We start from the raw sequence: 24,554 nt of genomic DNA on the forward strand, positions 1-24,554 counted from the left end.
GTAAATCAGAAAATGGGACTATTTTTCCCCTTGCCCACCGGTCACCCACCCTTGAAATACCTTCAGTAGCCCATTTTTCAAAGCCCAGAAAGGAACTGAGTCTGCCCAATCTCTCAGCCTCTCATAAGAGCATAGCCTCACATCCCACTCTCTTTGTCACTCGATACCACAGGGCAACTGTTTGAGCTGTTGAGCCGGTGAGGGGTTGATGTTTAGGGTTCGAATGTAGGGCCTTCTATAACCCATCAGCCATCTAACCATCCGACATGATGGTTCATTGCGGTGTGGGAGAACCCATTGATTTGTAACCAACAGTTGGGCTGCCCAGTAATATGCTCGAATGTTGAGTAATGTAATCCCACCGTCGTACCATCCCCCAACAAGTTTAGGGGTCACAACGCGGGTCGCCCATCCCAAAGTAGGGTCCTAACTGCACACTCTATTGTGTTAAAATAGGTGTCCGGGACCTTGTATGGTGTATTTTGCAGAGAGTAAGGGAAGCGTGGCATGGCCATCCTTTTTAAAAGGCCCGCACGGCCAAGATAAGGACAGCGACAGTGATCTCCAGTGAAGCAAGTCACTTTGTAGGCGAGTCAGTGGACCCAAGAGACTGCACGTATAAAAAAGTTCAGGATCTGCTGTAACAAATAGGGAAAACCCTCTGCCACCATCATCGCTCCACCACACCTTAGGTACTTATTCAAACGTTTCAGGGCAGACCTCTTTACTTGGCTGTGAATAAAATGGCTAGTGCTTTTAGCTATAACATCCCTTCAGCTGCATTTGTGCTAATGGAATTACAGTTTGCAAAAGTGACTGTAGTTATGGTTACATTTCCACAGAAAGTCTTTTTCTGTTTTACTTATAAATTCGAGGCCATTTCAGGAATATGCACAAAACCTTCCAATCAAATAGCTGAAGTTAACCAACCATTGTCATGTCAGGTTGCATGGTTCTCTTTCTCAGGGGCTAGGAGCTGGATTAAAATAGTGGTGGGGAGGAAATGGTTAAAAAAAAAAAATTTAAACACTGGCAAAGCCAATAGGTCTCGACTATTAATGGCACTACCCAACCTTTTTGCTTTGTACTGATGCCGTTTGCTAAAATTTGTGTCTGCCGATGTGAAACAGCAAGAGCAAAAAAAAAAAAAACCTGTCTACAGCAGCAGGATGGCAAATACGTGCACAGGCATCACCATGCATATGCACCTATGGGCCATGATGCAAGGGGCTTTTTTTTATTTTTTTACTAAATAGCGGATGCCAATCCTGGAGTAGTAAATTAAAGAAGCATTTGCAATGCAATAGGTCTTGCATTTGCAAGAGTTTAGGTCATTGGCATTGAAAATTACGATGCCTTTTATTTATGTATATTGAAAACCAACACATATATAAAAGGCATGGTCATTTCTAATGCCAAAAGATCAAACTCTCACAAATGCAAGACCACTTGCGCCCCTTTCTTTAGAAACTGCTCGCCGTACTCAGGTTACAGCGAGCCGCGTCTAAAGAAAGGGACGCGGCCGCCAATAAAGTAAAATAACAGCACAGGGCGCTTTTACAAAAAAAATATATTTGTTTGAACAAATGTTTTTTTTCGTAAAACCTGAACACAGCGAGCAGCGTCTAAAGAAAGGGGCGGAGCCAACATTAGAGTGAAAGTACAGTATGGGGCGCTTCCACCCCCCAAAAAACAGAGGTTTCGTAGTGCGGCCGTTTAAGTTAAAGTGGACTGCGCTGACAAATCAAATAAATAAAGAAGCGCATCTGTTTAAAAGTCGGACGAGAAACAAATTGTAGATTTCAAGTACTTTATCATGTTCATGATACTTACATATGTTTTCAGCAATGCAATATCCCCTTCATCCAGCGCTAAAATACAAACAAGAGTACATAAGTACCTGAACATAGATGATAGGAAGAAACATTATGGCTTGGCAGAAGAAGCAATAGTATAGGACAATAGATCATCTTACAGATTCTAATATCAAAGCATACAAAAAAAATCTGATTAGAACTTCAGCACAATCAACATTTCTTTGATGTTATTCCAAAGCCCAATGTAATTGTTATAAGATGAAAAATATTAGCTTTTTTTTTAATGCATGGATTCTTTTATATAAGTGCTCAGCTTTTTTTTTTTTTTTTTTTTTGAAAACCTTTATTGGACAATATGTGCAAACAAATACGGGCCTACAACCCACAGGCCGGCCTCGACAATAAAAGGCACATCAGCAAGCAATTAGGCGACTCAGCAGCATATCAGAGCAGGCACAAGTAATCCAAGTTACATTATACATAATCGCGCCACCGAGAGGTAGGATAATGAGGTTTAATTTTTAAATTTTTAAATGAGTCCACAACATTAAGGTCAAGAAGGATCCGAGTCAGAACAATACGATGAGGACAGAAGTGGGCAACGAGCATCATAATAATCAGCAAGCATTATCCGCAAAACAATCGACTGTAAGCAAGTAAATCAGGATAGAAAATAATTCCGTCACCTAGTGACCTCCAATCGCTACCCATCAGTTCCCAATCCACCCTCTGACCCAAGAAAGTAAGGAAGAAAGGAATAAAGGACAAAAGTGATAAGAAGAGAAAAAGAAAGAAAAAGAGGCCCATAGAAACTAAAACGATCGAGAAATTAACCCCCCACCCTACACGCATGCAGAGGCTACGGCCTACCCCCCCCCCCTAGCAGTGTGTCTGTCGCCCCAAAGGAGTGCCCGAAATGCAGAAGAAGATAAAGAAAAAGAAGGAAAAAATTCACGTTTGATCGGAGGAGGGCCCAGGATATTACCAAAGCAGACAATAACGTTACCCACGGCCGCCCAACCCCAGGCCCCGACCTAGTACCTAATCAACCTGTACCTCCAACAAGTGTCATTCACAGTCCCGGCCATACACATAGGAAGTTGCAGCATAAGAGAATACATCATCAGCCCTGTCCCCTTCGAACCAGCATGACAACAGAGTCCAGTTCCAGATCAGCCAACATGGATGGGGAGGGCCCCCGTGGAATCCAGTGCAGGAATCGAGGTGCTTGCGACGAGGCAAACTGGCTTGGAGCTCGATGGCAGGGGGCACAAGAAATCTTCACTGCCAAACCGAATACAGCACAACGGGGTGCAAGACCAGATGAGAGTTCCAGCGTAGCGGCCAGACGGAGCACAAACAGCAAGTCCAGAAGGATGCAAGGAAGCAAGTCTCCAGAGAACAAAGGAGAAGGGCAACATGGCGTCTGAGACTTGAGCACCGGCCCTCGCAAAGGAGCAGTGTCGCCGAACTCCCCCGAGGCGAAGCCGAGGAGTACTACAGCAGTAACGGAGGCGCGCCCATCCGTCGCCTCCGTACACTCCAGAGCGGGTGATCCACCATCGATCAATGGAGGATGTGGCGTAGTGTGCAGTGCTGAGGGGCCATCGTGACCAGCTGGAAGGATCTCAGTGAGCCGGGCCCCCAAATCATTAGCAAACTTGTGAAAGGCCATACGCAGATCCACAAGTGCATCCAGGACATCCCGAAGCCCCAGCGGAGGATCCGGAATGGGGGGTGCATCATTGGCCACCATCTTGTGCGCACAGCTGTAGAGCGCCACGAAAAGCAAGCCTCACTCGTAGGCGAGCCGCCCCCGAGAAATCCGTGCAAAGTCTGCAGGGCACAGCTGGTACCGTGATAGGAAGGCAGCCGGTCGAAGGGAAACTTCTTTTATCAAAAAGCCGGCGGAGCAGGGAATCCCTCTGGCAGGCACAGGGTTGCAGACGCGGAAAATGGCGTCCGCCACGGGGGAGTGCAACAATGAAGCAATCCCGGCTCTCTTCCAGCGAGGCCGGGATACAGTGTGCGGGAGCCGATACAATGTTGCAGGTAAGGCGCGCTGGGCAGCCAAGCCAAGGAAAGCTGCTATGAAAAAGCCCAGCGCCAGCCTGTAGAGACAGTCCACCGGCTCCTCCCCCTCCGCAGCGGCCGCTGCTGTTGCTGTCGCCGCCGGCCGTCTCCGTAACTCGATGTCCCTGCTGCGGCCACTCGAGAGGCCGGGATGGAAACAGAGGCTCTTCACCACCGGGATCGCTCCGCTTTCACCGGAATTCGTCACAGCGGGAGTAGGAGCGTCTCCTAGGTAAGTGAGGTTCACGGAGGTGCAGGATTTAAAGCAGGATATTGGTAAAAGGCACACGGGTCGGCAGAGCCGAGGTGCTAGGCGGCCATCTCGGCTGCTCGCTCAAGTGCTCAGCTTTTTAACAACAATATTCATAACAGAATTAGCTTCTAAGGAAGAGCATTTGATTAACAGACTACAAAGCTCCCGAACTCAGTCTGCTGCATTTAATTCATTTTATCCCAAGCAAACACAAGGAGATGATGGACGGAGCGCTGAAACTTTTCAGATACTCACCCCCAGTCACAGATCTGGGATGAATCAATCATCGTTCTTTAGCTCACTTTGCCACCCCGTGCTGACCCAGCTATATGCAAATCAGTCTTCACCTTGTTCCTCACAGTCAAGCCCGAACTTCCAAGCCATGGCTTCCCTGGACCGGAAACAAGCATCCTGGGACCGGTTTCGGGTTAACACCCCTCATCAGCCATGCTAGCTTGAATCCAGTGTAAAAGTGAGCAAGGGACCAACGTCAGGGCATACCCTGCCAAATTAGGGCAAACGCAAGGAGATGATGGACTGATTGCTGAAATCCACATATGCAATTACACTAGCTTAACACCGCTATTCTGCCAAAGAAATCAAACAAATTCAGATTTTTTTCACTGTTTAGCAATAAGAATTATTTTATTTGAGCCGTGTGTTCTATTGCTTGTTAAAATAAACTTCCTTTCAAGAGCTTGTTTATGGGGAGTGTTTTGATTCATATTGTTTTGCAGCGACACAAGTATCTCAGTCCTCTCTTTAACAGCATCCAAGAGTCACATATAATAGTTAACAAACTGGCTTAAAGGTTTAGACAAGGAAATTCCTTGGTAACCCTACGGTTTGTGTTTATGTACCCCAGAATAAAAGTTGAGACCAGAGCAGACCTGAAGGGATCCAAGCACTGAGAAAATACAAAGTTACTTTTACTATACATGGGGAAGAGAGAAAAGCATGCCTCAAGTCCAGCTCTGGTACCCTGCATCTGGACTAGAAAAAAAGGAATGAGAGAAAAAAGTAAGCTATAGCTTTATTGAAAAGTAAATACACTACAGCAATGCCTGCTGCTTGTTTTAGAACCACCAAGATTATCCCAGAGGGAGTGAGAAATTCTAATTTATTTTCATATTCTCTGCATGGTCTAGTCATACATTACCAGGATACCTTAGACTTCCACCACATTATAAGCCGTGAGCATGTAATAAAGAGATCACTCAGAATCGACAATCATTCAGAACATGGACAAACTGGGGCAGTCTAAACTAATACAATACAGCAGTAAATAGGAGTATGAACTGCCAGGCAAAGTGTGATCATCGGTTAGTAGGTAATGATTTCTGGCAACAGTTAAATGTTTACAAACATAAAAGAACAGGAGCTGTCAATAGCAGAGTAAGGTTACACAGCTGGGTCTGTGGCAGTAATTGCTCTATAACACCAAGAAGAAGGATAATGACCACCTTTAACTGTATTATCATTGCCTGAGGATAAATTAGTTTTAAGCACAGTACCAACAGAAAAGCATGCACTGCATTTTGGGGACTGTAAATAATTAAATATGTTTTCAAAGAAGGGAGACAGTGAGGGGGCGGGTTTGCCACTCTCAGAGGGAGTGGTAGGTCCAGCTAGGTGTTCGCCCCAATTGTTATGAAGTACAAAAGGTGCCCAGCTGTTCCTATTACAGGTGGAAGTTTGGTGTTGGTGACACCCGTGCGTAGTGATAGAATGCTTGGGTATCCAATTTGTTGGATATAATGGCCTCACACACCCTTGCAGGTGTCATGCTTCATCATCGGCAATGCTCCTCGTTGGGTCGGCGGTGCAATACCAAACGGGCAACACCTCAAAGAGGGGCTCTTTGGCAGACATCTTTTTCCAACTGCCGTATGGGTGAAGTGTGGGTGAGGGGCCAGTGTTATGTAGACGTTTTTATGGGGGGTAAAATTGGGGTAAAGGGTACCAGGATTAGGTTTATTCTAGCGGTCCCTTACTCCAAGTTAAAAAATAATTAAATAGACAAAGAAATACCATTGGGGGGTGATGCTGCCAGGAAATATGAATATGACAGAATAACTCAGCATAGCAGTTCTACAGAAGTGAACTAAACCACGATCTTCAAGATTGAGTGGTACATGTGAAAGTGGAACCAGCAAACAAGTCTTTTTTCAACAGACCACAAGAGTCATAGTACCCATTAGGTCCAGCTACTCACAGTCCGGGGGAATCCCAGCAAGTCTGGTTAGCCTATGGTTTTCATCCACAACGAAGTGAAAGATGGTGACCTCACATTAAAAAAACAATAAATTTAGAAAAGGGTAAATGTATATAGATATGCCCTGATTAGCACCATTATATTCTCATTTTACGTGATCCAGGTAAATTAACAAAGGCAAGTAAAAATATATCCAAGAGTACTCATTTCCATACTATAAAAAGCCTTTGTGGGTAAGCCCCCTAAATACTCAAAACTGTGATAGACATGCATTACTATTGGATGTGTTTAAGAAAGAGCTGATTGCAGTTGCTTGTGTTCTTCTAAAGTGGATCTTTTAGTAGATAGCATGCACAAACTACTTCCCATCCATGGCAATGTACCATATGTATCAAACTCTTTTAAAGTGCCAATGTGGCCAAAATGAGGTGCTATTATTCTGCCTGATCAAAATGTTCTCCAACAAAAACACTTCAGTTTCAGTAGGAAGTACATGGGAAGCCAAATTTTGCACAGTCATATCTCTAAAAAAAATTCTATGCATTTTTGGTTCCAATATTAAAACTAAAGATTCAATTTAAGATGTTCTTGATGATTCTTCTTTAATCCAATTTGGTCATGACTGAACAACCATTAGATAACATGCTGAGTCGAAAAGGTCACCTGACACCGTCATAAACTGGTAAATTTGATAACTTCCATTGAAGATGACACACACTGCACTGCTCAAAAGGCATGTCTTGGTGGTTTACTACCCAAATTCAAGTTTATACCATTCTGGGCAATTTGTTTGGAATATTAACAGGTGGTGGAGTAGAGGTTGTATTAAAAACAGGTAATCTTCCTTAAAATGGCATTTATTTTTGTAGACATGGCCCTAATTCAGAGGGCTAGATTATGGTTGAAACATCAATCCTGGTCCGATTGGATTGTAGGAACTTTAGTATGAATCATAGTGAAGGGAGTTATTCACTGACTTAAAAATGACATCTTGTGATCATGCCAATTGTGACGAAAGCAGTTTGTTCTATGCTGTGGTTTAACCTCATAGCTGCTAGTAAACATCCCTCCCCAGTGCTGCGCTGTCCATTGGAACTAGTGCTGAATGGACGTCCAATGGTCGTGCGCAGCACTGGGGAGGTAGTGCTGCCGTCGGCCAACGCACCGAGGCAGCACTTAAGGGGTTAAAGAGCTCGGTGTAAAATAAACACGCAAACTTGTTTGTTTTGAGTTCAGTCAAGCTCATTTGAAAAACCTTGCTCAGTCCTGGGTAACTGTGGCTTCGAGCAGTCAGGCTTTGTCAAAGGAACAAGTGCAAAGCATTTAGAAGTACCCGAACTGTTAAGAAGGAAATCCGACACAAAGGAAATCCAACACCAGTTCAGAAAATAGCTCTATTTTTATTCATTTTAGACACCAAAACAAACCAAATCCACAGGAGGATTTTAGAGATATACATTATTAAGCAAATAATAAATCACTGCTTTTCATTCCAATTGCAAACAAGCATCGACAACTACTGCAGTTAGCGGTTACTTATGAAAACTTTATAAAGTCGAGTGCGACTATTACGGCCTGGTTTGGGAGACCAACTATGACAGAGAGCGAGTAACAGAACAGTTACATTGGAGTCAAAGTAATCTCCAGTCCAAGCTCTATGGGCGAACCGCTATAGACATTAATGGAGGGGTCCTGATGTAAGGGATACAGGATGCTGATCTGGTAAGAGGGTCTTCCTTGGGCCATCTCTTCTGTCCAGGGCTCGAGGCTGCTTTTCCTCAAGCAGGGCATCCCGTAACAGTCCTCCCTTTGCTAGCCCAAGTAGCAGCAGGTACAGCCCAGTCTTTGGTGCAGCCTCTCTTTGCTGGGTCCAGGAAACTGCAAGGGAGTAGTCCTTTGGTCCTCTCTCCTGTGCAGAAGTGATCTGAGGTCTGAGTTTCAGGGGTGCCACTTTTATGTCCAGGACTTGCGCTCGCGGGGTGCGGTAAGAACTAGACAAAGTGTGGCATCTACCTATCCCGGAACACAATATTCTGCTTACTCCCAAGATGGCAGAACCATTCCCTTGGTCTGTGGAGCTTGGCAACCAAGCCTACAGTTGTAGCTACCACAGTGCCAAACGCCAATGGGAAACTTGTTATGGCAACAGTTTCTCCCTCTCTGTCCCCAAAGTCAACTTCACCACCAGAACAAAAGAGCAGCCCCTCTTGTGCGCATTCCGCATTTGTCCTTCGTAGGTGGTCTCCCCTTTGAAGCTAGCCTTCTGGGCTCTAACACTCAATGGCCTTCATAAAAGGGAGAGGTTCCTTTCCTGACAGTCGTTCACGTCTCCCACAGGAGGGCAGAAGGCTGTCTTGTAGCCAACAACCATAAACAATCAAAGGAAAACGTGGGCAACAGAGTGGTAACTTTCTAGATTTGCCATTTACTTAGAAGTTACATTAAAATCAACTTGGGCTTTAAGTCAGGTTAAATGTAACGATTCTTTTGATACCCTGAAGTACCAACCTTAGTAGTCCAATTCAGAAGTTAGCACAGCTTTGTTGGCAGGACGTAACCCTGTACTCACAAATGGGGATACTATTGTTGGCAGCGCGTAACCATGTACTCACAAATGAGGCTACTAGCCTTTCCACAGCAAAAACACAACGTTTTTTTTTTTTACTGTTAAGCCATGTAAAAACGTGTTGTACTTTTTAGGTCTTGGCTTGGCAAAGGAAGCGCATGCGCTGGTCTCGCCATGCAGATGGGTTCTTGGAATCAATATGGATTCCGAAAGCTGTGTCCCATCTCCGCCTTCAGTTTGCATTTGTGAGCATTGTTTGGCGTCACAAATTATGCCTAAGGCAGTGCAATCATTGCACCGAAGGCATGTCAATCCCTCCTTCTTGCCACCCTGTCTCCTTTTAGCCACGCATTGCAGGATTGGATCTGTTACCGGCAGCGTAACACACTAGGTTTATTATTAGCTTGCTGCACTTTTTTTAAAAAACAATTGCGTGTGGAATGCATTGTATGTTTGCATGCTACTTTCTATTATCGGCGTGCTTCGGATCTGGCACTTGTGGACGGCTAACTTTTCCTTGATTCTGAAATACAGTTCAATTAGTTGATGTGCCTTTCCGTATATCCATGCCAAGGTTAATGATGTTTATGAAGTCGGAATTTTGTTACCCAACTGGGACAGCGCACTCAACTCATATCATAAAAAGCTCCTAAAAAGTCCATCGAAAGCGCTACAGCGTGTTCTCTATAGTGTGAAACGCTATATACATGGATTCACTGTTGTTCCCAGGCTTGTGATATTGTTTTTAACTAATTAGGTGCATTCTGGGAGTTGTAGTCGGACTAGTTGGGCTCACAATTGGCAAATTGGAAAAGGAAACCAAATCGAGGGCTTGCTCTCCACAGACTCATCTGGCAACCCAGACTGTGACCCTCGCCCCTGTGGCATGTAGCAAACTTGTAAAACAATCATTCATTGTTGCAGGTGGTACATACCTTAGTAAACAAGCATTAAAAATGCAATAGGTCTTGCCTTTCATTAAGTTAAAGCCATTTGCTTTGCTATACAATAACATTAGCAAAGCAAATGGCTTTAACTTAATCAAAGGCAAGACCTATTGCATTTTCAATGCTTGTTAATATACAGTGCCCTGCCTTAGAGCTTGATAGGCCGGCCTTAGGGTTGACTCCTTTATATTTACAAGCGTTGGCAAAGTCAATAGGTGTTGTGTCTGTGAAATCTATTGGTTTTGCTAATGCTTTTTTCACCATGTCACACAGCAGCGCTAGCTGCCATACAGCATTTTCTAAAGTAAAAAAAACAAAGGACCGTGCTGCCGTCACCGCTGTCCGTGTCATAGCTCTTTTTCCCCCCAAAACTTTTACCCATGTTCTACAGCAGCCAGTGCAGCTGTGCAATATGTCTTAAAAAAACGTTGTCAAAGCCAATAGATTTCGCATAGGCAAAACCTATTGGCTTTGCCAATGCTTATTGTGTTTAGGCACAGAAAGATTACGTGATTTGCCCGTAATCACAAGAAGTTGAACTGAGGTCGAGGCTAGGGAAAGGATATGGCGTCCTCTGGGGAGAGGATGAAGCATAGGGGTCCGAGCTGCTGACAATGGAGCTGGTAGATCGTTCGAGTACTGGCATCGGCTGAACAGCCTGTGATTCTGGGCAAAGCACGTAATCTCCCTGTGCCTATAAAAATTAACGTGCCCTTGCCTAAAGTAACAGGTGCTAATGTAAAGCCCACTAATACCCTAGGGTGGTGTTCACACTATATAAAATTTCACACCAAAAAAAAAACGGGGGAAGGAGGATCTCTAGACAGCAACAGGAGTTCAGCAGGGACAAACTGACATCAAGGAGTTGGTGGTGGGGGACGGGCCACCAACAACAAATGTGGCCAGGTTGGAGAGGGTTAAGTGATTTGCCATTAATTTCAATATGTCGAGTTTACAGTTGGAACAATGCATTAAATAAAATGCTATTTCAAAAAAGTACCTCTGCAAGTAAAGGGGGAGGAACCGCAACAGGAGAGGAGGGCGACAGTAAGCTGGGAGGAGAGAAGACAGCCTGCAGATGCACTCGTATGGAGCGCTTGCAAAAATTAAAAAATGTAAGTAGTACCTTATGTGTGCATACCCAGTAAAAGGCCATTGGCCAGTAGGTAGTGACTGGAAGCTGTACTTGGGCCTAGCTCCAAGGCACGGATGGGCAAGCAGAGAAGGAAGTAACAAAAAAACAACATGCTGACCAATCAGAAGCATGGAAATTAGAGTGGCGTTGGAATGAACGAATGGTAAGTTCAGGTAAATAATGGCCGGGTTCTAAGCCCCTTTCAAGATTTTTTTTTTTTTTTTAATACAAAGAGATTTTGCCAGCATTGTGCAAACGAACACTAAAAAGGAATGGCTGAACATTGTCATTAGTTTAAATGGCAAAGGCGAGTCAGTAGTTCGATAACTGCTCTGCCAGCCAGCAATGATAGGAGGAGAGCCGTGCTTTGCGTTGTCACGCTTGTGGTGGCACAAATAGTGCTGTAGTCCACAAGGGACATTTTAACTTACAGGCCCTGGTACCATATACTAGAGACTTTTGAGTAAGTTAACTTATGTCAATTGTGAACCAATCAGACATATAACTTTTCAGGGCCAGAGCACTGGCACTGATGTCTGGTTAGCAGACCTTGCTACACCTTCAGAGTTGAAAAACCAGCAGCATCAGTCTAAAGCTTTTGGGGTGGGGGGAGGTTTGGGATTATGCGAAAAGAGGCATTATCCTACACCGATGAAGGTCTATAATTCAGGGGGGAAAAAATAGAAGAAGAACACCAAACGTACAATCAATCAATCTGGATTTGTATAGCGTGGCTAATCACCTGTGAGGGTATCAAGGCACTGAGAGCACTGCTAAAGGGAGGCTCAATTGAACAGCGAGGTCTGGAGTCCTTTTCTGAATTCCAGCAGAGAGGATGAGGTCCTGAGGTGAAATGGGAGGTTGTTCCAGGACTAAGCAGCAAGGTAGGAGAAAAATCACCCTCTACTGTTGCTACGGTGGATGCAGAAGGTGTGGGTGAGGCAGAGGGAGGAGGAGCGCAGGTGTATGGAGTAAAGGGGGAAGTTAAGGTGGTGATTGATGTATGCTGGTTAGGGAGAGCTTTGAAGGTCTGGATCAACATCTTAAACTAGCATTTCTTCTGAATGGGGAGCCAGTGGAGCTTCTTGAGGTGTAGGGTGATGTGGGTCTGCTTCGGGAGGTCTAGCATGAGTCTGGACGCTGAGTTCTGTATGGTTTGCAGTATCTTGAGGAGGTGCAAGGTGTCTGCTACGTGGAGTGTATTGCCGTAGTCCAGTCGGCTGGTGACAAGGGCTTGTGTAACTGCCTGGTGGTGATGGGAAGCCACTTGAAGATCTTGCGGAGCATGCGAAGGGTGAGGAAGCAGGTGGATGATACTACGCTGATCTTTCTTTTCATAGTGAGCTTCCTTTCCAGCATGATGACAAGATTTCGGGAGTGATCGTTCAGAGAGGGTGAGGGTCCTAGTTCAGGGTTCACCAGGCATCATTTCACGTGGAGGTGTTGTTCCCGAAGATTCCCACTTCTGTCTTGTCTGTGTTGAGTTTTAGGCAGTTTTCTCATCCTGTCGGCAATGCTCGTCGTGCACATGCAGAAGTTGGTCAGCTTGGCAGAGGGGTCTTCTGATTGCAAAATGATGAGCAGGATATCATCAACATAGGATAAAATATTCAGGTAATGTGATCTGACTATGTTGGCCAAGGAGGTCATGGAGGTGTTGAAAAAGGTGGGTCCGCGGGACAAACCTCGAGGGACGCCACAGATGGTGCTCTTGGGTTCAGAGGTTAAGTAAGGAAGGCAAATTCTCTGGGTTCTTCCAGAGAGGAAAGAGGCTATCCACTTTAGGGTGCCTCCTTTGATTCCAGTGTGGTGAAGCCTCTTGGCTACTATGAGCCGATGACGTAGTCCTACTCAGCCACACGGCAGTTGGCTTGCAACATCTTCTTAATGGTCTGCAGGTCTACGTAGAAAAAAATAGCCTTTCAATAAACCTAAAAAAAACAGGACCATGACAATCAATAGCAAACGAAAAAAGAGCTACCTATGGCATCTGGGCGACAAACATTGAACATGCGGAGGCTTATAAGCATCTGGGAGTCTACTTAGACAAAGAAAGATCATTTACCCAACAACAAGAAGAGATCAAAAGGAAAGGGATGATCCTGGCCTTAACCATGAAAGGTTCATCAGCCAAACTACTGGGCCCAACGATGAGCCCTCTCCTAAAGGTAGCACGGGCCAAAATCCTACCTTCTATTACGTATGGTAGCGAAGCACTGCGCGGGAGAGATACCAATCTTCTGGACAAAACGCTTGTAAAAGCATACAGAACTATGTTCAGCCTCCCGAATTAGACCTCACCGGCGCAAATCCGACTAGAGTTTGGTCTGATAAAGCAAACCTGGGCCAGCTATGGAGTATACATCAATTGTTGGAACAAAATCAGAACATCAAACCTAACACATTAAACCACCTCCTGTGGCAAGATCTACAACAGAGGGAGAATTTGCCCGCAAGGCTGTACCTTCAGGAGGCTCTGACAAACACAGGTCTATCGCCCTTATGGGTCACACATTGTCACCATTCAGCTTTTAAAAAATGAGTGTGGAAGTCGCTGAAAATACAGTCACTGGTGGAGGATGAAGCTGCTTTTTCTGTCAGAGCGCATGCTTGGATGACTTTGAACTCGTACAAGACCCTAGCCCCGCAACAATATTTTAACCTGGGCTACTCAAAAGTACTTAAATTAAAATTCCTAAAGTTACGTCTCGGAGTGATACCATGTACGCAGCACCTTCCTCCATGGTAAAGGGTGCAGACTTTCACAGTATGCAGACTGTGCAAAACCGGACAGGGGGACATCATTCACACCATCTGCTCTTGCACGGAGATGCTTCAAGAAAGGAGGCATCTGCTAAAGATTCCCTTTAATCAAAGGGGGATCCGGACAAGGAGGCAGGCAGTTTTGGCCTGCTTCAACCCCGCATCACCACAAATGAATACTAGATTAGTCCGATTTCTCGAAGTGGCCCAGGCAAAAATGCCAAACTGACACTAAAACAGTTGGGCATGGGAGTATTTGGTCTATTAATCTACGCAGGGGGAGCACTAATCGATATTGGCGACCGTATTACTTACATAGGTTGCTCCCGTATGGCTAAATTTGTATTTTAACATTGTAAAGCTACAGAAGCGTTTTACATTTTCGGTATAATGACATTTTATTATGGTGGTCGAATATTTTATATATGGTATTATTTTGCATGTATTGCAATGGTTTTAAGTAACTCTGCAAATAAAGGAAACTGTCAAACAATTGCCAACAATGTTAGAAATGAGTCACAAAAGTCATTAAGAGCAATACCGCAGCAGCTGGGAAGCTGGCCCACATACGACGAGTTGGAGGATCTGCTCACTAGAGACGTGCTGCTGCCTCTATAAAGAAGTCCTGGCAGTTGGGGGGCGCTGGGCCGGGAAGAGGTTGGGATGGAAAGAAAATGGCAGGAGTGGAGCAAAGAAAACAAACGGCAACAAATAAAGTCAAAAACAGATATTGTTACTGAGAGAATACAATAAAAGTTACAGCAGTAAAACCCAATTGCCAAAAGTGTTAGAAAATGGACTAAGAGGCTGAGTCACAAGTCAGCAAGAGAGATACCGCAGCAGCCGGGGAGCTGGCATCAGACCAAGAGGTAGCAGCAACAACTTCAGCGTGTAGCTATTGACCTGAAAAGGTGTTTGTGACATTTGTCAAAGATTTCCCTGATTGCAGATGGCTTTGCAGTAAAGGGAGGATGTCTGCACATGGCTAAACCTTTACACATTTACCCCAAGGTTTATGCCCTTGGTGCTATAAATTTGTTCTGCTTTGATTATAAATTTCAACAGCTGTGATCAGCTAACAAATCGCTCATCTTCAGAGGTATAAGAATTGGTGATTTACCTTAGGAAAAATCACTCCAAAAGTAGATTTTTATCTCATATTTACTTCAATTAATCTTGTTTAGTATGAAGGACAACGGAGAATGGATGTTTGTACTCTAAAATATTGAATTCTCCATTCTCCGCCTTTTACCATTAAGTTGAAAACACTCTAAACAGTTACAATCTTTAATAGTGAGGACATCTTATGGCTGTGTTTTATGTAGAATGCTTCTTGCAATTTCATTTTAGATTATGCTACATGTTTTATCTGTCAGTTGAAGATTGAGTACCAAGTGCAGTTAGCATTATATATTTTAGTTATGTATTGTAGCTGTTTTTTAATAAACTTGAGTTTAAAATGTTATCTGGAGCCTCTCCAGTACAAAATAAGAAACAGGTTGGATCCTTATCTTGTCTACAGCCTCTTGAACATGCAACAGAGAAGTGTTGAGCTTCCATCACAGATTTCTTTAGGAAGTACACCCTAGACAACCGCAAGAATGGGACCATGACCAGAAAAAAATTATGTTACAAATATTTGAATATAACTGCTGGTGTCATACGTCCAGAAGATAGCAACATTTTAAAAAAATCCACACGGTGCTCCAAAAACAAAAAGTACAGCTGAAAACGGACATGTGATTTCCCTGGAGGGCAAGTCTGGAACTAGGTGCCAAACATAAAGTGGCATTCCTTGCGAATAGAAGATGACTAATCTCCAGATTTATTCATTTTTGTGGCACTCAGGTTCAGATAGGGGAGGGTTTAGCTAGGGTAGCGTGGAGTCCCAGAGAGATCGAGTTAGCTAAATTTTGGGAATCTGTGACTTTAAAAATAAAAGAGCAGTCTGTAAACATGATGAACGTGTGTACAGAAGCCAAGCAAGATCTGCCATGATGTTTATGATGTGCCCGTATTTCTGTTTACCTTTTGACAGACGAGCTGCTGACTAGGAACGCTGTTTATTGTGATAAAATTAAGGGGGCTCAGGTAGGTCTGTCAGTAGACACTTACCCTCATCAAGGTGGGATAGTACAAAGGTCTAGACTGAGGCGCAGACAGTTTTGGATAGGCGTTTTATGTTTTTTAAGGGAGTGGTGGTGGGGTGAAACCTGGCTGTCTTTTTTAGGCACAGTAAACTGGAAGAGGGGTAATGCAGTCGCTTTTCTTTGACAAGTAATTTCCACCTTTACTTTGGTTAGGCAGGCCCCAGTCAATTAAGACGGTTTGCCCACTCTGTACTATCTGCTCAGTCACTGAATGTTAGAGGTGTAGAAAAGTATGTCTTAATAGCCCGATGGTGTAATGATGTTACCCCAAGGTGGAAGTTTAATATTACCACCCCTCGTCCCTTTACTAAGGATTTTAGGTCATAAAGGGTGATAACTGGTAGTAATTTGACTACATACATGTGCGGATTCACTACCGGTTTTAAGCCAGTGGTAATGTGTCAGACGTTTCTGCCTTATCACTAAGCGGTAACAACAAATCACTCTAAGTGCACGGTAACAGAAGATTGTGTAGAAGTACAGAATCTCCATATTTATACCATCACAGTGACACCCTAGTCAAGAGGCTTCATCATGAGCTTTGCCTTGTCCTTTCATTCTAAATACTACTAACATCAAATGCCCTGGTACTTCCCATGATCAGAGAGGACATCCTTTATTGATTACAACACACCACAAGTAGAGTTGTCGCCTGGAAGGTTTTCTGCCGTCAACGCCGCTATTTTTGTCCCGGACGGAATACAAAAATTAAGATAAATCGCCTAAAGTCGGTATTTTTAGCCCTTATGTGCACATGCTTCAAACAGCAACTATAAATAGAAACCTCTTTTAAATGTGTTCTAGAGCCGCGTCATAGATCCCTGGCTAATAATTTAAATGAACAAAAGCAGAAAATTCATATTTGAAAGGAGTACATCCTATTTTGTTTAAAGTCCTATTTAGTATGAAGTCCGGGCCTTTACAGACTCTTTAAACAACAGCAAATGTCCGGTATTTTTCTCTTAAAAATGTGGCAACCCGAACCCCAAAACATGATGGACACTGTTTGCGGCGCTGAAATGTCATTCTATAAATCACCGATAACACGTGAGTTAGTCGAATGAGAAAGTAAACTGAGAACAACACCTAGAATGGAAGAGGGTGCCACAAGAAAGCCCATAACTCCAAACAGTGAACTTGATAACGAAGTGAGAAGACCACCCTGGTCTTGATGGCCCATTCCAAGTTGGATGTCTCTTTCCTATCACATACAAACAATGTTATTACATGAGGACTTTTCGCCCACTCCCATTACTTGAATCGTCCCTCCACAAGTGAGTACCGCCCATAATCACCTCCTGACTGATCTCGCCCTCCCCAATGAAGGGTGCTGCTTATCTGACTAATCCCATACACAAATAGTAAACGAAGGCTCCCCCCTGACCTCGGATGGGCTGATCCTCTTTTTCCTCCTCCTTGGTCTTGCGCTGGTCATCTCCTAGGTAGTCGGGCATGGTGAGGCTCCGAAGACGTCGTTCGTGTCACAATACTGCTTGGACTCAGGAGTCTGACTCCGAACTCGGGCACCATAGGATTACACAGCAGCTTCCCACTTCCGGTACCAGCTACAATCCCAGTGCACCCCGCGCGCGCACTCGCAGGAAGCGTGCACCAGCGAAACCGGCCGACTAGAAACCAAATAGTTTTTCAGCGTGGCCGTTGACAGCCTGCATGACAGAGCGCTTTGTAAATTGTTGCCCGCAGCGGTGGCCATTGCAGAGTTGTGTCCAACCACCGCCTCTGAAGTTTATTTTATTTTTATTTATTTATTTAATTTAATTTAATGCGATTTTTTTATAGCGCGAAAATAACCCGAAGGTATCAGAGCGCTTTACAAAAGAACCTGTTGGAATGAAAGATACAAACAGAAAAAAATTGCAGATGTACAAGTTGTAAAGTCACACAAGGAAAAGATACAAACAGAAACAATTACAAATGTACACGTTGTAAAGTCACTCATTTCATTTCATCAACTTTTATTCGATTATAGGTTTGTATAATCATAAAAAGTACATCCTAAAAAAAGAAGTTTAAACATAAATAAGTAAACATTAGGTCACAGAACTTGCATCACTGTATAAGAAAATGAATTCCAAAGTGGGGTACTGTTTCTACATTTTGGAATGGATACAGGTTTAGGTGGAAATTTTGCGACGGGTTGATATTACTATTTTAAGAAAGGTCGCTATCAATTTGGCTTCATGCGGGGTTTTCGGGGATTGTAAATGGGAAAGTGCTGGATATGATAGTCTGAGACCGCTTGATCGGAGGATGGGAAAAATCCATGTTTTTCTTGCTAGTCTGTAGTATTTGCAAAAAAGGACGACATGTATCGTGGATTGTACAGAAACTCCATCGCAAGGACAGCTCGTCAGATTTCGGGACCAGTTCTTCATTTCTGGGAATGACACCAGGCGGTAAAAAAGATCAAACCGGAGTCTTGTAATTAAAAACCTTTCGTAGTTTGACAGGAAATATGTCAGGTACGGCTGAATGAGTTTCCCTGTCTGCAATATACAAGTTTTTTCGTTTTGTGTTTTGGTAATCTCTGCTTGGTTGCGGAGTTCCCTTAGATGGCCCATACATAATTCCTTCAGCTGTTTCTTCGAGATGTCTTAAATTGAGGGGGGTTCGAGGAAGTAGTGCTCACAGTCAAGATCTAGAAAGAATTTGTGAATGTAATTAAGCCACGGTATTTTCCTCCAGTACGCTAGGCCAAGACAATCGGTAATGAGGGAACGGGTGATGTGACTTTCAGGGTTACACCATATACGCTGCCACAGTAGGATGGGCTGGCATCGTATGGTGTCGATCATATATTCCATACCAAGCTCCCGATGCGAGGCTAGGATCGGGGAGCTTTGGGGGAGAGCTAGGATGTATTTGATAAAGGCGTTCTCGGTAACCTGGAGTTGGTCGATACATCCATAGCCCCAAATGCCTGCTCCGTAAGTAGCCACACTGTGGCATTTTGCGTAGTATATCGTTAACAGTTCCGCTGGGGCTGGTTTGCCTAGTTTCCTTGAGAAAGCACTTAATGCTGATACAGCACGGCGAAAATTAAGATTTCTGGCTTCCACTGCCTTACGCCAGGTCATTGTGTCATCCACTAGAATGCCCAAGTATGGGTACGCCGATGTTTTTTCTAATCTGCTGTTGTTGATGAGTATGGGCTTAGAGACTCCTGGCCTTGGTCCGATGGTCATTGTAAAAGTTTTTTTGATATTAACTTTTAGGCCTAGTGAGTCCATAAAAGTCACATATTTATTTAGCTGTCGCTGGAGTTGATTAGAAGTCCGTGCCAGGATGACAGAGTCGTCGGCATACAGGAGAATGGGTATCGGGCGGTGGTCTATCTGCGGGAGGTCCTGGCTCCCTTCCAGCATAGCCTGTTCAAGCCCGTTTGTGTATAGGTTGAACAGGAAGGGAGCCAGTACGCATCCCTGCCTTACTCCTCTTGATATGTTAAAGGGACGTGATAGTTCACCGCTGGTGCCAAAACGAACTCGACCTTCTGCGTTGGTGTATAACTCTCTCAAGAAGGCTAGTATGGGTGGATCCACTCCGAGGTGTGCCAGGATCTGCCATAGCTTTGCATGCTGTACCCAATCGAATGCCGCGCTTAAGTCTACATAGACCAGGAAGATGTTGCCTCCTTTAGCGCGCGCGTACTTTCCAGCCAGGAGGACGAGGTTTAGGGCCTGTTCCACCGTTCCGAGCCCCTTCTGGAAACTGTATTGCAGGTCAGTAATGATGTTATTCTCCCGGGCCCAAGATTGTAATCGGTCCAGGAGTATTCGACCTGCAATCTTGCCCGTGGAGTCCAGAAGGGAGATCGGTCTGTAGCACGCAGGGTCGTTACGGTCCCCTTTTTTGAAGATGGGCAATAGTGTAGATGTTGACCATGAATGGAAGAGACCAGTTGAGGCGACTGCAGCCATGACCCGTGTAATTATTTTTGACCAATAGTCAACGTTATGTAGGAACAAGTCCATGGGGACCCCGTCTGGGCCGGGGGCCTTGCCTGTTTTTGAGGCCTTAATTGCCTTTCTGACTTCGTTGAGGGTAAAGCGTAGCTTGATTGGATAGATCTTGCTCTTAGCTGGTTCAGATTCCTGTATTTGGATTGTTGGAACGGCATCCGATGGTATTCCGAAGATTTTTGAAAAGTGGGAGACCCAGTCATCCTCAGTTATTGCCACATCGAGGTGATCTGGGTCGCTGATGTTGGCCAGGAGAGGTGATCTTATGGTCTGCCAGAAAGCAGTGCTATCTTTCCTTGATGCACTGTCGTGTAGTCGAAGCCATAGATCTTGCTTTATCTGTTTTTTACGATTTTTCGAGCGGTATTGTAAGTTTTCCTCCATTGTGAGATTATTTGAGGGTCTCTCGGTTGCTGTCTTAGGGCTTCTTTGAGGGATGTAAGGGCCTTCCGACAGGTAGTATCGAACCATCTCATGGTAGGAAGTCTGCGCTTGTTTTTTGTGTTGATGAATAGCTCATCCCTTATTGCTTCCTGGATGTTGTGAAAAGAGGTGACAATTAATTCTGGGGATGCCTCAGGGGACAGACAGTTCGTTAACCAGGGGTGTGTTTTTTCAAGAACCCTCTGTGTTATCTCTTCCGGGTCGATCTTTGTCCATTTAATTGCGTACCCATTCAGCTTCTTCATGGCCAGCGATTGTTGGTCGAGGGAACTAGCTTTTAGAGGGAGTGTCCCAGCTTGCTTCAAGAGGATTTCCACACTAAGAGGATAATGGTCGCTGATTGGATTAGACCCTATTTTGTAGTTGCATAGTTGCCCTTTATAAGAGTTTGAGGCTAAAATATAGTCGATGGTTGACAGACAGCCTCGCCCGTGAAAGGTGGGTAGAAAGTCCTGCTCCCGATTGACTAGTTCATTGACAAAGTCAAGGTCTAGAGTGAAGAGGATTTCATTTAGTTTGTTACCACCCAACGTGTGCACAAAGTGGGGGATGGGATTTCCAAGTTCATTCTGGAGCCCGCAGTTCCCATTTTTGTGGTTTGGGCACAATGTGAAATTAAAATCGCCTCCCCAGATGAAGTAAAATGTGGAATTGTTATTTGTTTTTTGAAGTGAGGATAAATATGCGGCTATTTCGGTGTGAGCAGCATTCCAGAGTGCCGGAGTTATTGTAATAATTTATGAATATATGTAAGTTTCGTTTCGATACTGTTAACTGTGTGACTTGTATGATTTGAAAAATGGGTGTTTCCTTTAACAGTTTCACAGTGAGAGGAAGGGTATTGGAAAAATAGGTCATAAGTCCGCCTTTTGGTCTGCCCATACTACTAGGTACTGCTTTGGTGAAAAATGTTTTATAGCCCGCTAAATGGAGAGGAGTTGTACACCAGGTCTCTTGCAGGCACAAAATTTGCTGACTCTTTGCTGTGTCGAGCCATGAAGGACAGGTTATTTTTGTAGTTAAGCCTGCAACGTTCCAGTATGCAATGGCCATACTCAGGGTTGATGGTTCCTTCACGGTTGCAGATGTTGTCGGATTGTTAGTAATGGCTGCAGCTTGTTGATGGCACATTCCCGAGTTAGTATCAGCTTCTGATGGAGGGATGATAGGCGGAATCTTTTTCGGGGGTTTAGGTAGTACCTGGGAGGTATGGAAGGGTTTTTCGGTTTTGGTGGAGAGGATATTAAATGGTTCCTGCAATGTGGTTTCGTGTCTAACATGTGTAAACTCTGGAGATATTGTATGCTGCTTAGCATTTACTGTTTGCAGAATAGTATCGGGTTTATGATGGCTAGGTTTGTCCCGGAATGGTCAATCGACCATTTCGAGACAATCAAAACGGTTTTGGGTTGAGAGGCCCTGCCAACCTTCATAGGTTTGATAGGGTCTGTCTTGCCAATAGGGCCTCTGGCGTTCTCTGGGCCTTTCTCTCGGTCCACCCCTACCTATGTAGTCGTATGAGTATTCCATCGGTTTCCATGGCACTTGGTACCATGACTCCTGGTTCCATGGTTCTTTGGGGAGCTGGTGCCATGCCCAGGGTGGAGGATTACGCTGGTGTTTAGCTGGGGGATAGAAGAAGGAAAGATGTCGAGCATTGATCCCCCCTTTTTTGTCGAGCTGAGGCCAGGCACAGATATAGTCTACTGTTGAGGGATCTCTGCATGTTACAATGATGCAGTCTCCGCGGATTGTTTTTGTCATTTTGCCTATCCAGGCTACCCTACGGGCTGTAGTGATCCCTCCCGATAGGTGGGATTCGAGAGGTCTATTGATGCTTAACCACTGCATGGCTTTGTTTTTGAGTGACCATGCAGTTTCTGGTGTATCCTCGGTTAGCTCTGGTACTCCTGTGAGAACTATTGTCTAGGGAGTGGCTTCCGGAGGCAAATGGGCAGGACGTCTAGTTGATGAAGATTTTTTGGGTGTGTTTTTAGGAGTCTTTTGAGGGGGCAGTGGTTTCGATGGAAAAGTTTCGGGCCTTTTTTTCTGAACAGGCTCTACTAGTGTCTGTAGTTGTCGCTGGGCCTGGAGTGTCTATCATAAATGAATCTGTGTTTACTGTTTGCTGAATGGTTATAGCAAGAGGTTTCTCTTTCTGAGGTTGGGACGATTTAACTGCAGATTTAGGAAGTGTGGTGTTTTGTTTGGGGTTTTTCTGGGCTAGGGGCGTTGGGTTTGTGTGATTGGCTGTTTTCTGCATGTGTGCTTGATTCTGTTTTTTAGGTGGCTGTGAGATGTTACGCTGCCCCTTTGTTTCTATACGGGTGTTTGTATCTAGGAGGGTGGCCGAAATTATGGTTAGTTGGGCTTCGAGATTCCTAATACTGAGTTGGATGGGCTTTAAGTATTGATATAACAAATCTTTTGTTGTGGTAAGAACTTGCGAGGTGATTCTGCAAGTTTTACATTGGTTTTCAGTATGGTCATTTGAAATTGCCTTATGTGGTAGGTTAGTTACTGGGAGAAGTAGTGTGCTATGGGACGTTGTAGAATTTGAATAAGTTGTTGCGTGTTCAGAACACGGTACACTGGTTAATTCTTCATTGTTTACTGGGTGTATTTTTGGAATTGCTCCTTCCCTTTCACCTTGCTGGAGCGGGTTTTCGTTTGATTGGGCGTCCCCCTGAGTTTGACAAACAGCTAGATCAGGGGTTGTTTCCAAGTCGTCAAATGTTATGGAGAGGTCTGACTCAGACTGTGTAACTGACAGGTCTACTACCGACGGGACTGTGTTTGAATCTGGTACTGACAGAGTCACTGGAAGAGAACAGTTTTGTGTGTTAAGATTGATGGGAGAGGTGGCGTTTGCTATAGCGCCTAATGACGAACGCTTCGCATTAGCACTCATGAGATCTAATGATACTCTCTTCTCCATCAGGGCTATACTCTGGTTTATTGTCTCGTGGACCCGTGAGATGAATAGGTCGATAGGGCCTGTAACTTGTGCTACCTCCTGCGTGTGTTTGGATTTTGACTTAGAGGTGCTCCTTGTTTTTGGTGGCATGTTTATAAGTTTGTTGCTGGTACAGTGATGAAAGAGAGATGGCCCGGTCCGGTCTCTATCGGGTACTAACGGGCAACAACGGGCCCGCCCTTGTCCCGGGCTTCTCCCGGCGCCCTCCCGCGCGCTCCCGCGCAGCGGGTATGTCAGCTCCTCTTTAAGCTTTGCAAAGGTCACCAAGGGGGCGGGGCCGGCAGGGAGAGGAGCCCAGCTGGAAACGGGCGCGCGGGGACTCCTGGTCCGTGGAGTCCACCCGCTCTACCCTCGCAGCCCTGCCGGTCACCAGGTGATGCCCCTTGAGTTAATGAACAGCCGCTGTGAGACCGCGAAGCGGGACCCGCGCAGCGGCTCACAGCAGGCAGAGTCGAGGAAACGCAAAGGTGAGGAGCGTGGCTTCAAAGAAGTGAAATCCGCCGATGGTTAGTCAAGCAGCCTCTTAAGACTTGCTGCGATGGGGCGGGGCCGGCAGGGAGAGGAGCCCAGCTGGAAACGGGCGCGCGGGGACTCCTGGTCCGTGGAGTCCACCCGCTCTACCCTCGCAGCCCTGCCGGTCACCAGGTGATGCCCCTTGAGTTAATGAACAGCCGCTGTGAGACCGCGAAGCGGGACCCGCGCAGCGGGTCCGGCGAGCAGCAGCGGCTCACAGCAGGCAGAGTCGAGGAAACGCAAAGGTGAGGAGCGTGGCTTCAAAGAAGTGAAATCCGCCGATGGTTAGTCAAGCAGCCTCTTAAGACTTGCTGCGATGGGGGCGGGGCCGGCAGGGAGAGGAGCCCAGCTGGAAACGGGCGTGCGGGGACTCCTGGTCCGTGGAGTCCACCCGCTCTACCCTCGCAGCCCTGCCGGTCACCAGGTGATGCCCCTTGAGTTAATGAACAGCCGCTGTGAGACCGCGAAGCGGGACCCGCGCAGCGGGTCCGGCGAGCAGCAGCGGCTCACAGCAGGCAGAGTCGAGGAAACGCAAAGGTGAGGAGCGTGGCTTCAAAGAAGTCACTCAAGGAAGAGATACAAATGGATAAACTCTAAGAATCACATAGGAATGGCAGAGAGTACAAAGGTCTACTACATATACTAGTGGTTAGAGTTATCTCGGACCAGGTGGCACCGACAAGGATGGAGTTGCTTCAAGTGGGACAAAAGGAAAAGC

General features: G+C 45.2%; 1 protein-coding gene across 1 annotated transcript in view; it reads right to left on the reverse strand.

Annotated features, from left to right (window-relative positions):
- The window catches only part of LOC147659423 (26S proteasome regulatory subunit 7), a 122,012-nt gene extending 104,351 nt beyond the window's left edge, over window positions 1–17,661 (reverse strand). Inside the window, exons 1-2 of the mRNA XM_086951752.1 lie at window positions 17,304–17,661; window positions 1,834–1,871 (exon numbers count right to left, since the gene is read on the reverse strand). Of these exons, the coding sequence (XP_086807878.1) occupies window positions 1,834–1,871; window positions 17,304–17,373 (108 nt within the window). The 5' untranslated portion in view covers window positions 17,374–17,661. The remainder of the gene's footprint in view (window positions 1–1,833; window positions 1,872–17,303) is intronic.
- Between the last annotated feature and the right edge of the window lie 6,893 nt (window positions 17,662–24,554).

The sequence above is a fragment of the Lissotriton vulgaris genome, unplaced genomic scaffold, assembly GCF_964263255.1.
Source record: "Lissotriton vulgaris unplaced genomic scaffold, aLisVul1.2 SCAFFOLD_2427, whole genome shotgun sequence".
Lineage (NCBI taxonomy): Eukaryota > Metazoa > Chordata > Amphibia > Caudata > Salamandridae > Lissotriton > Lissotriton vulgaris.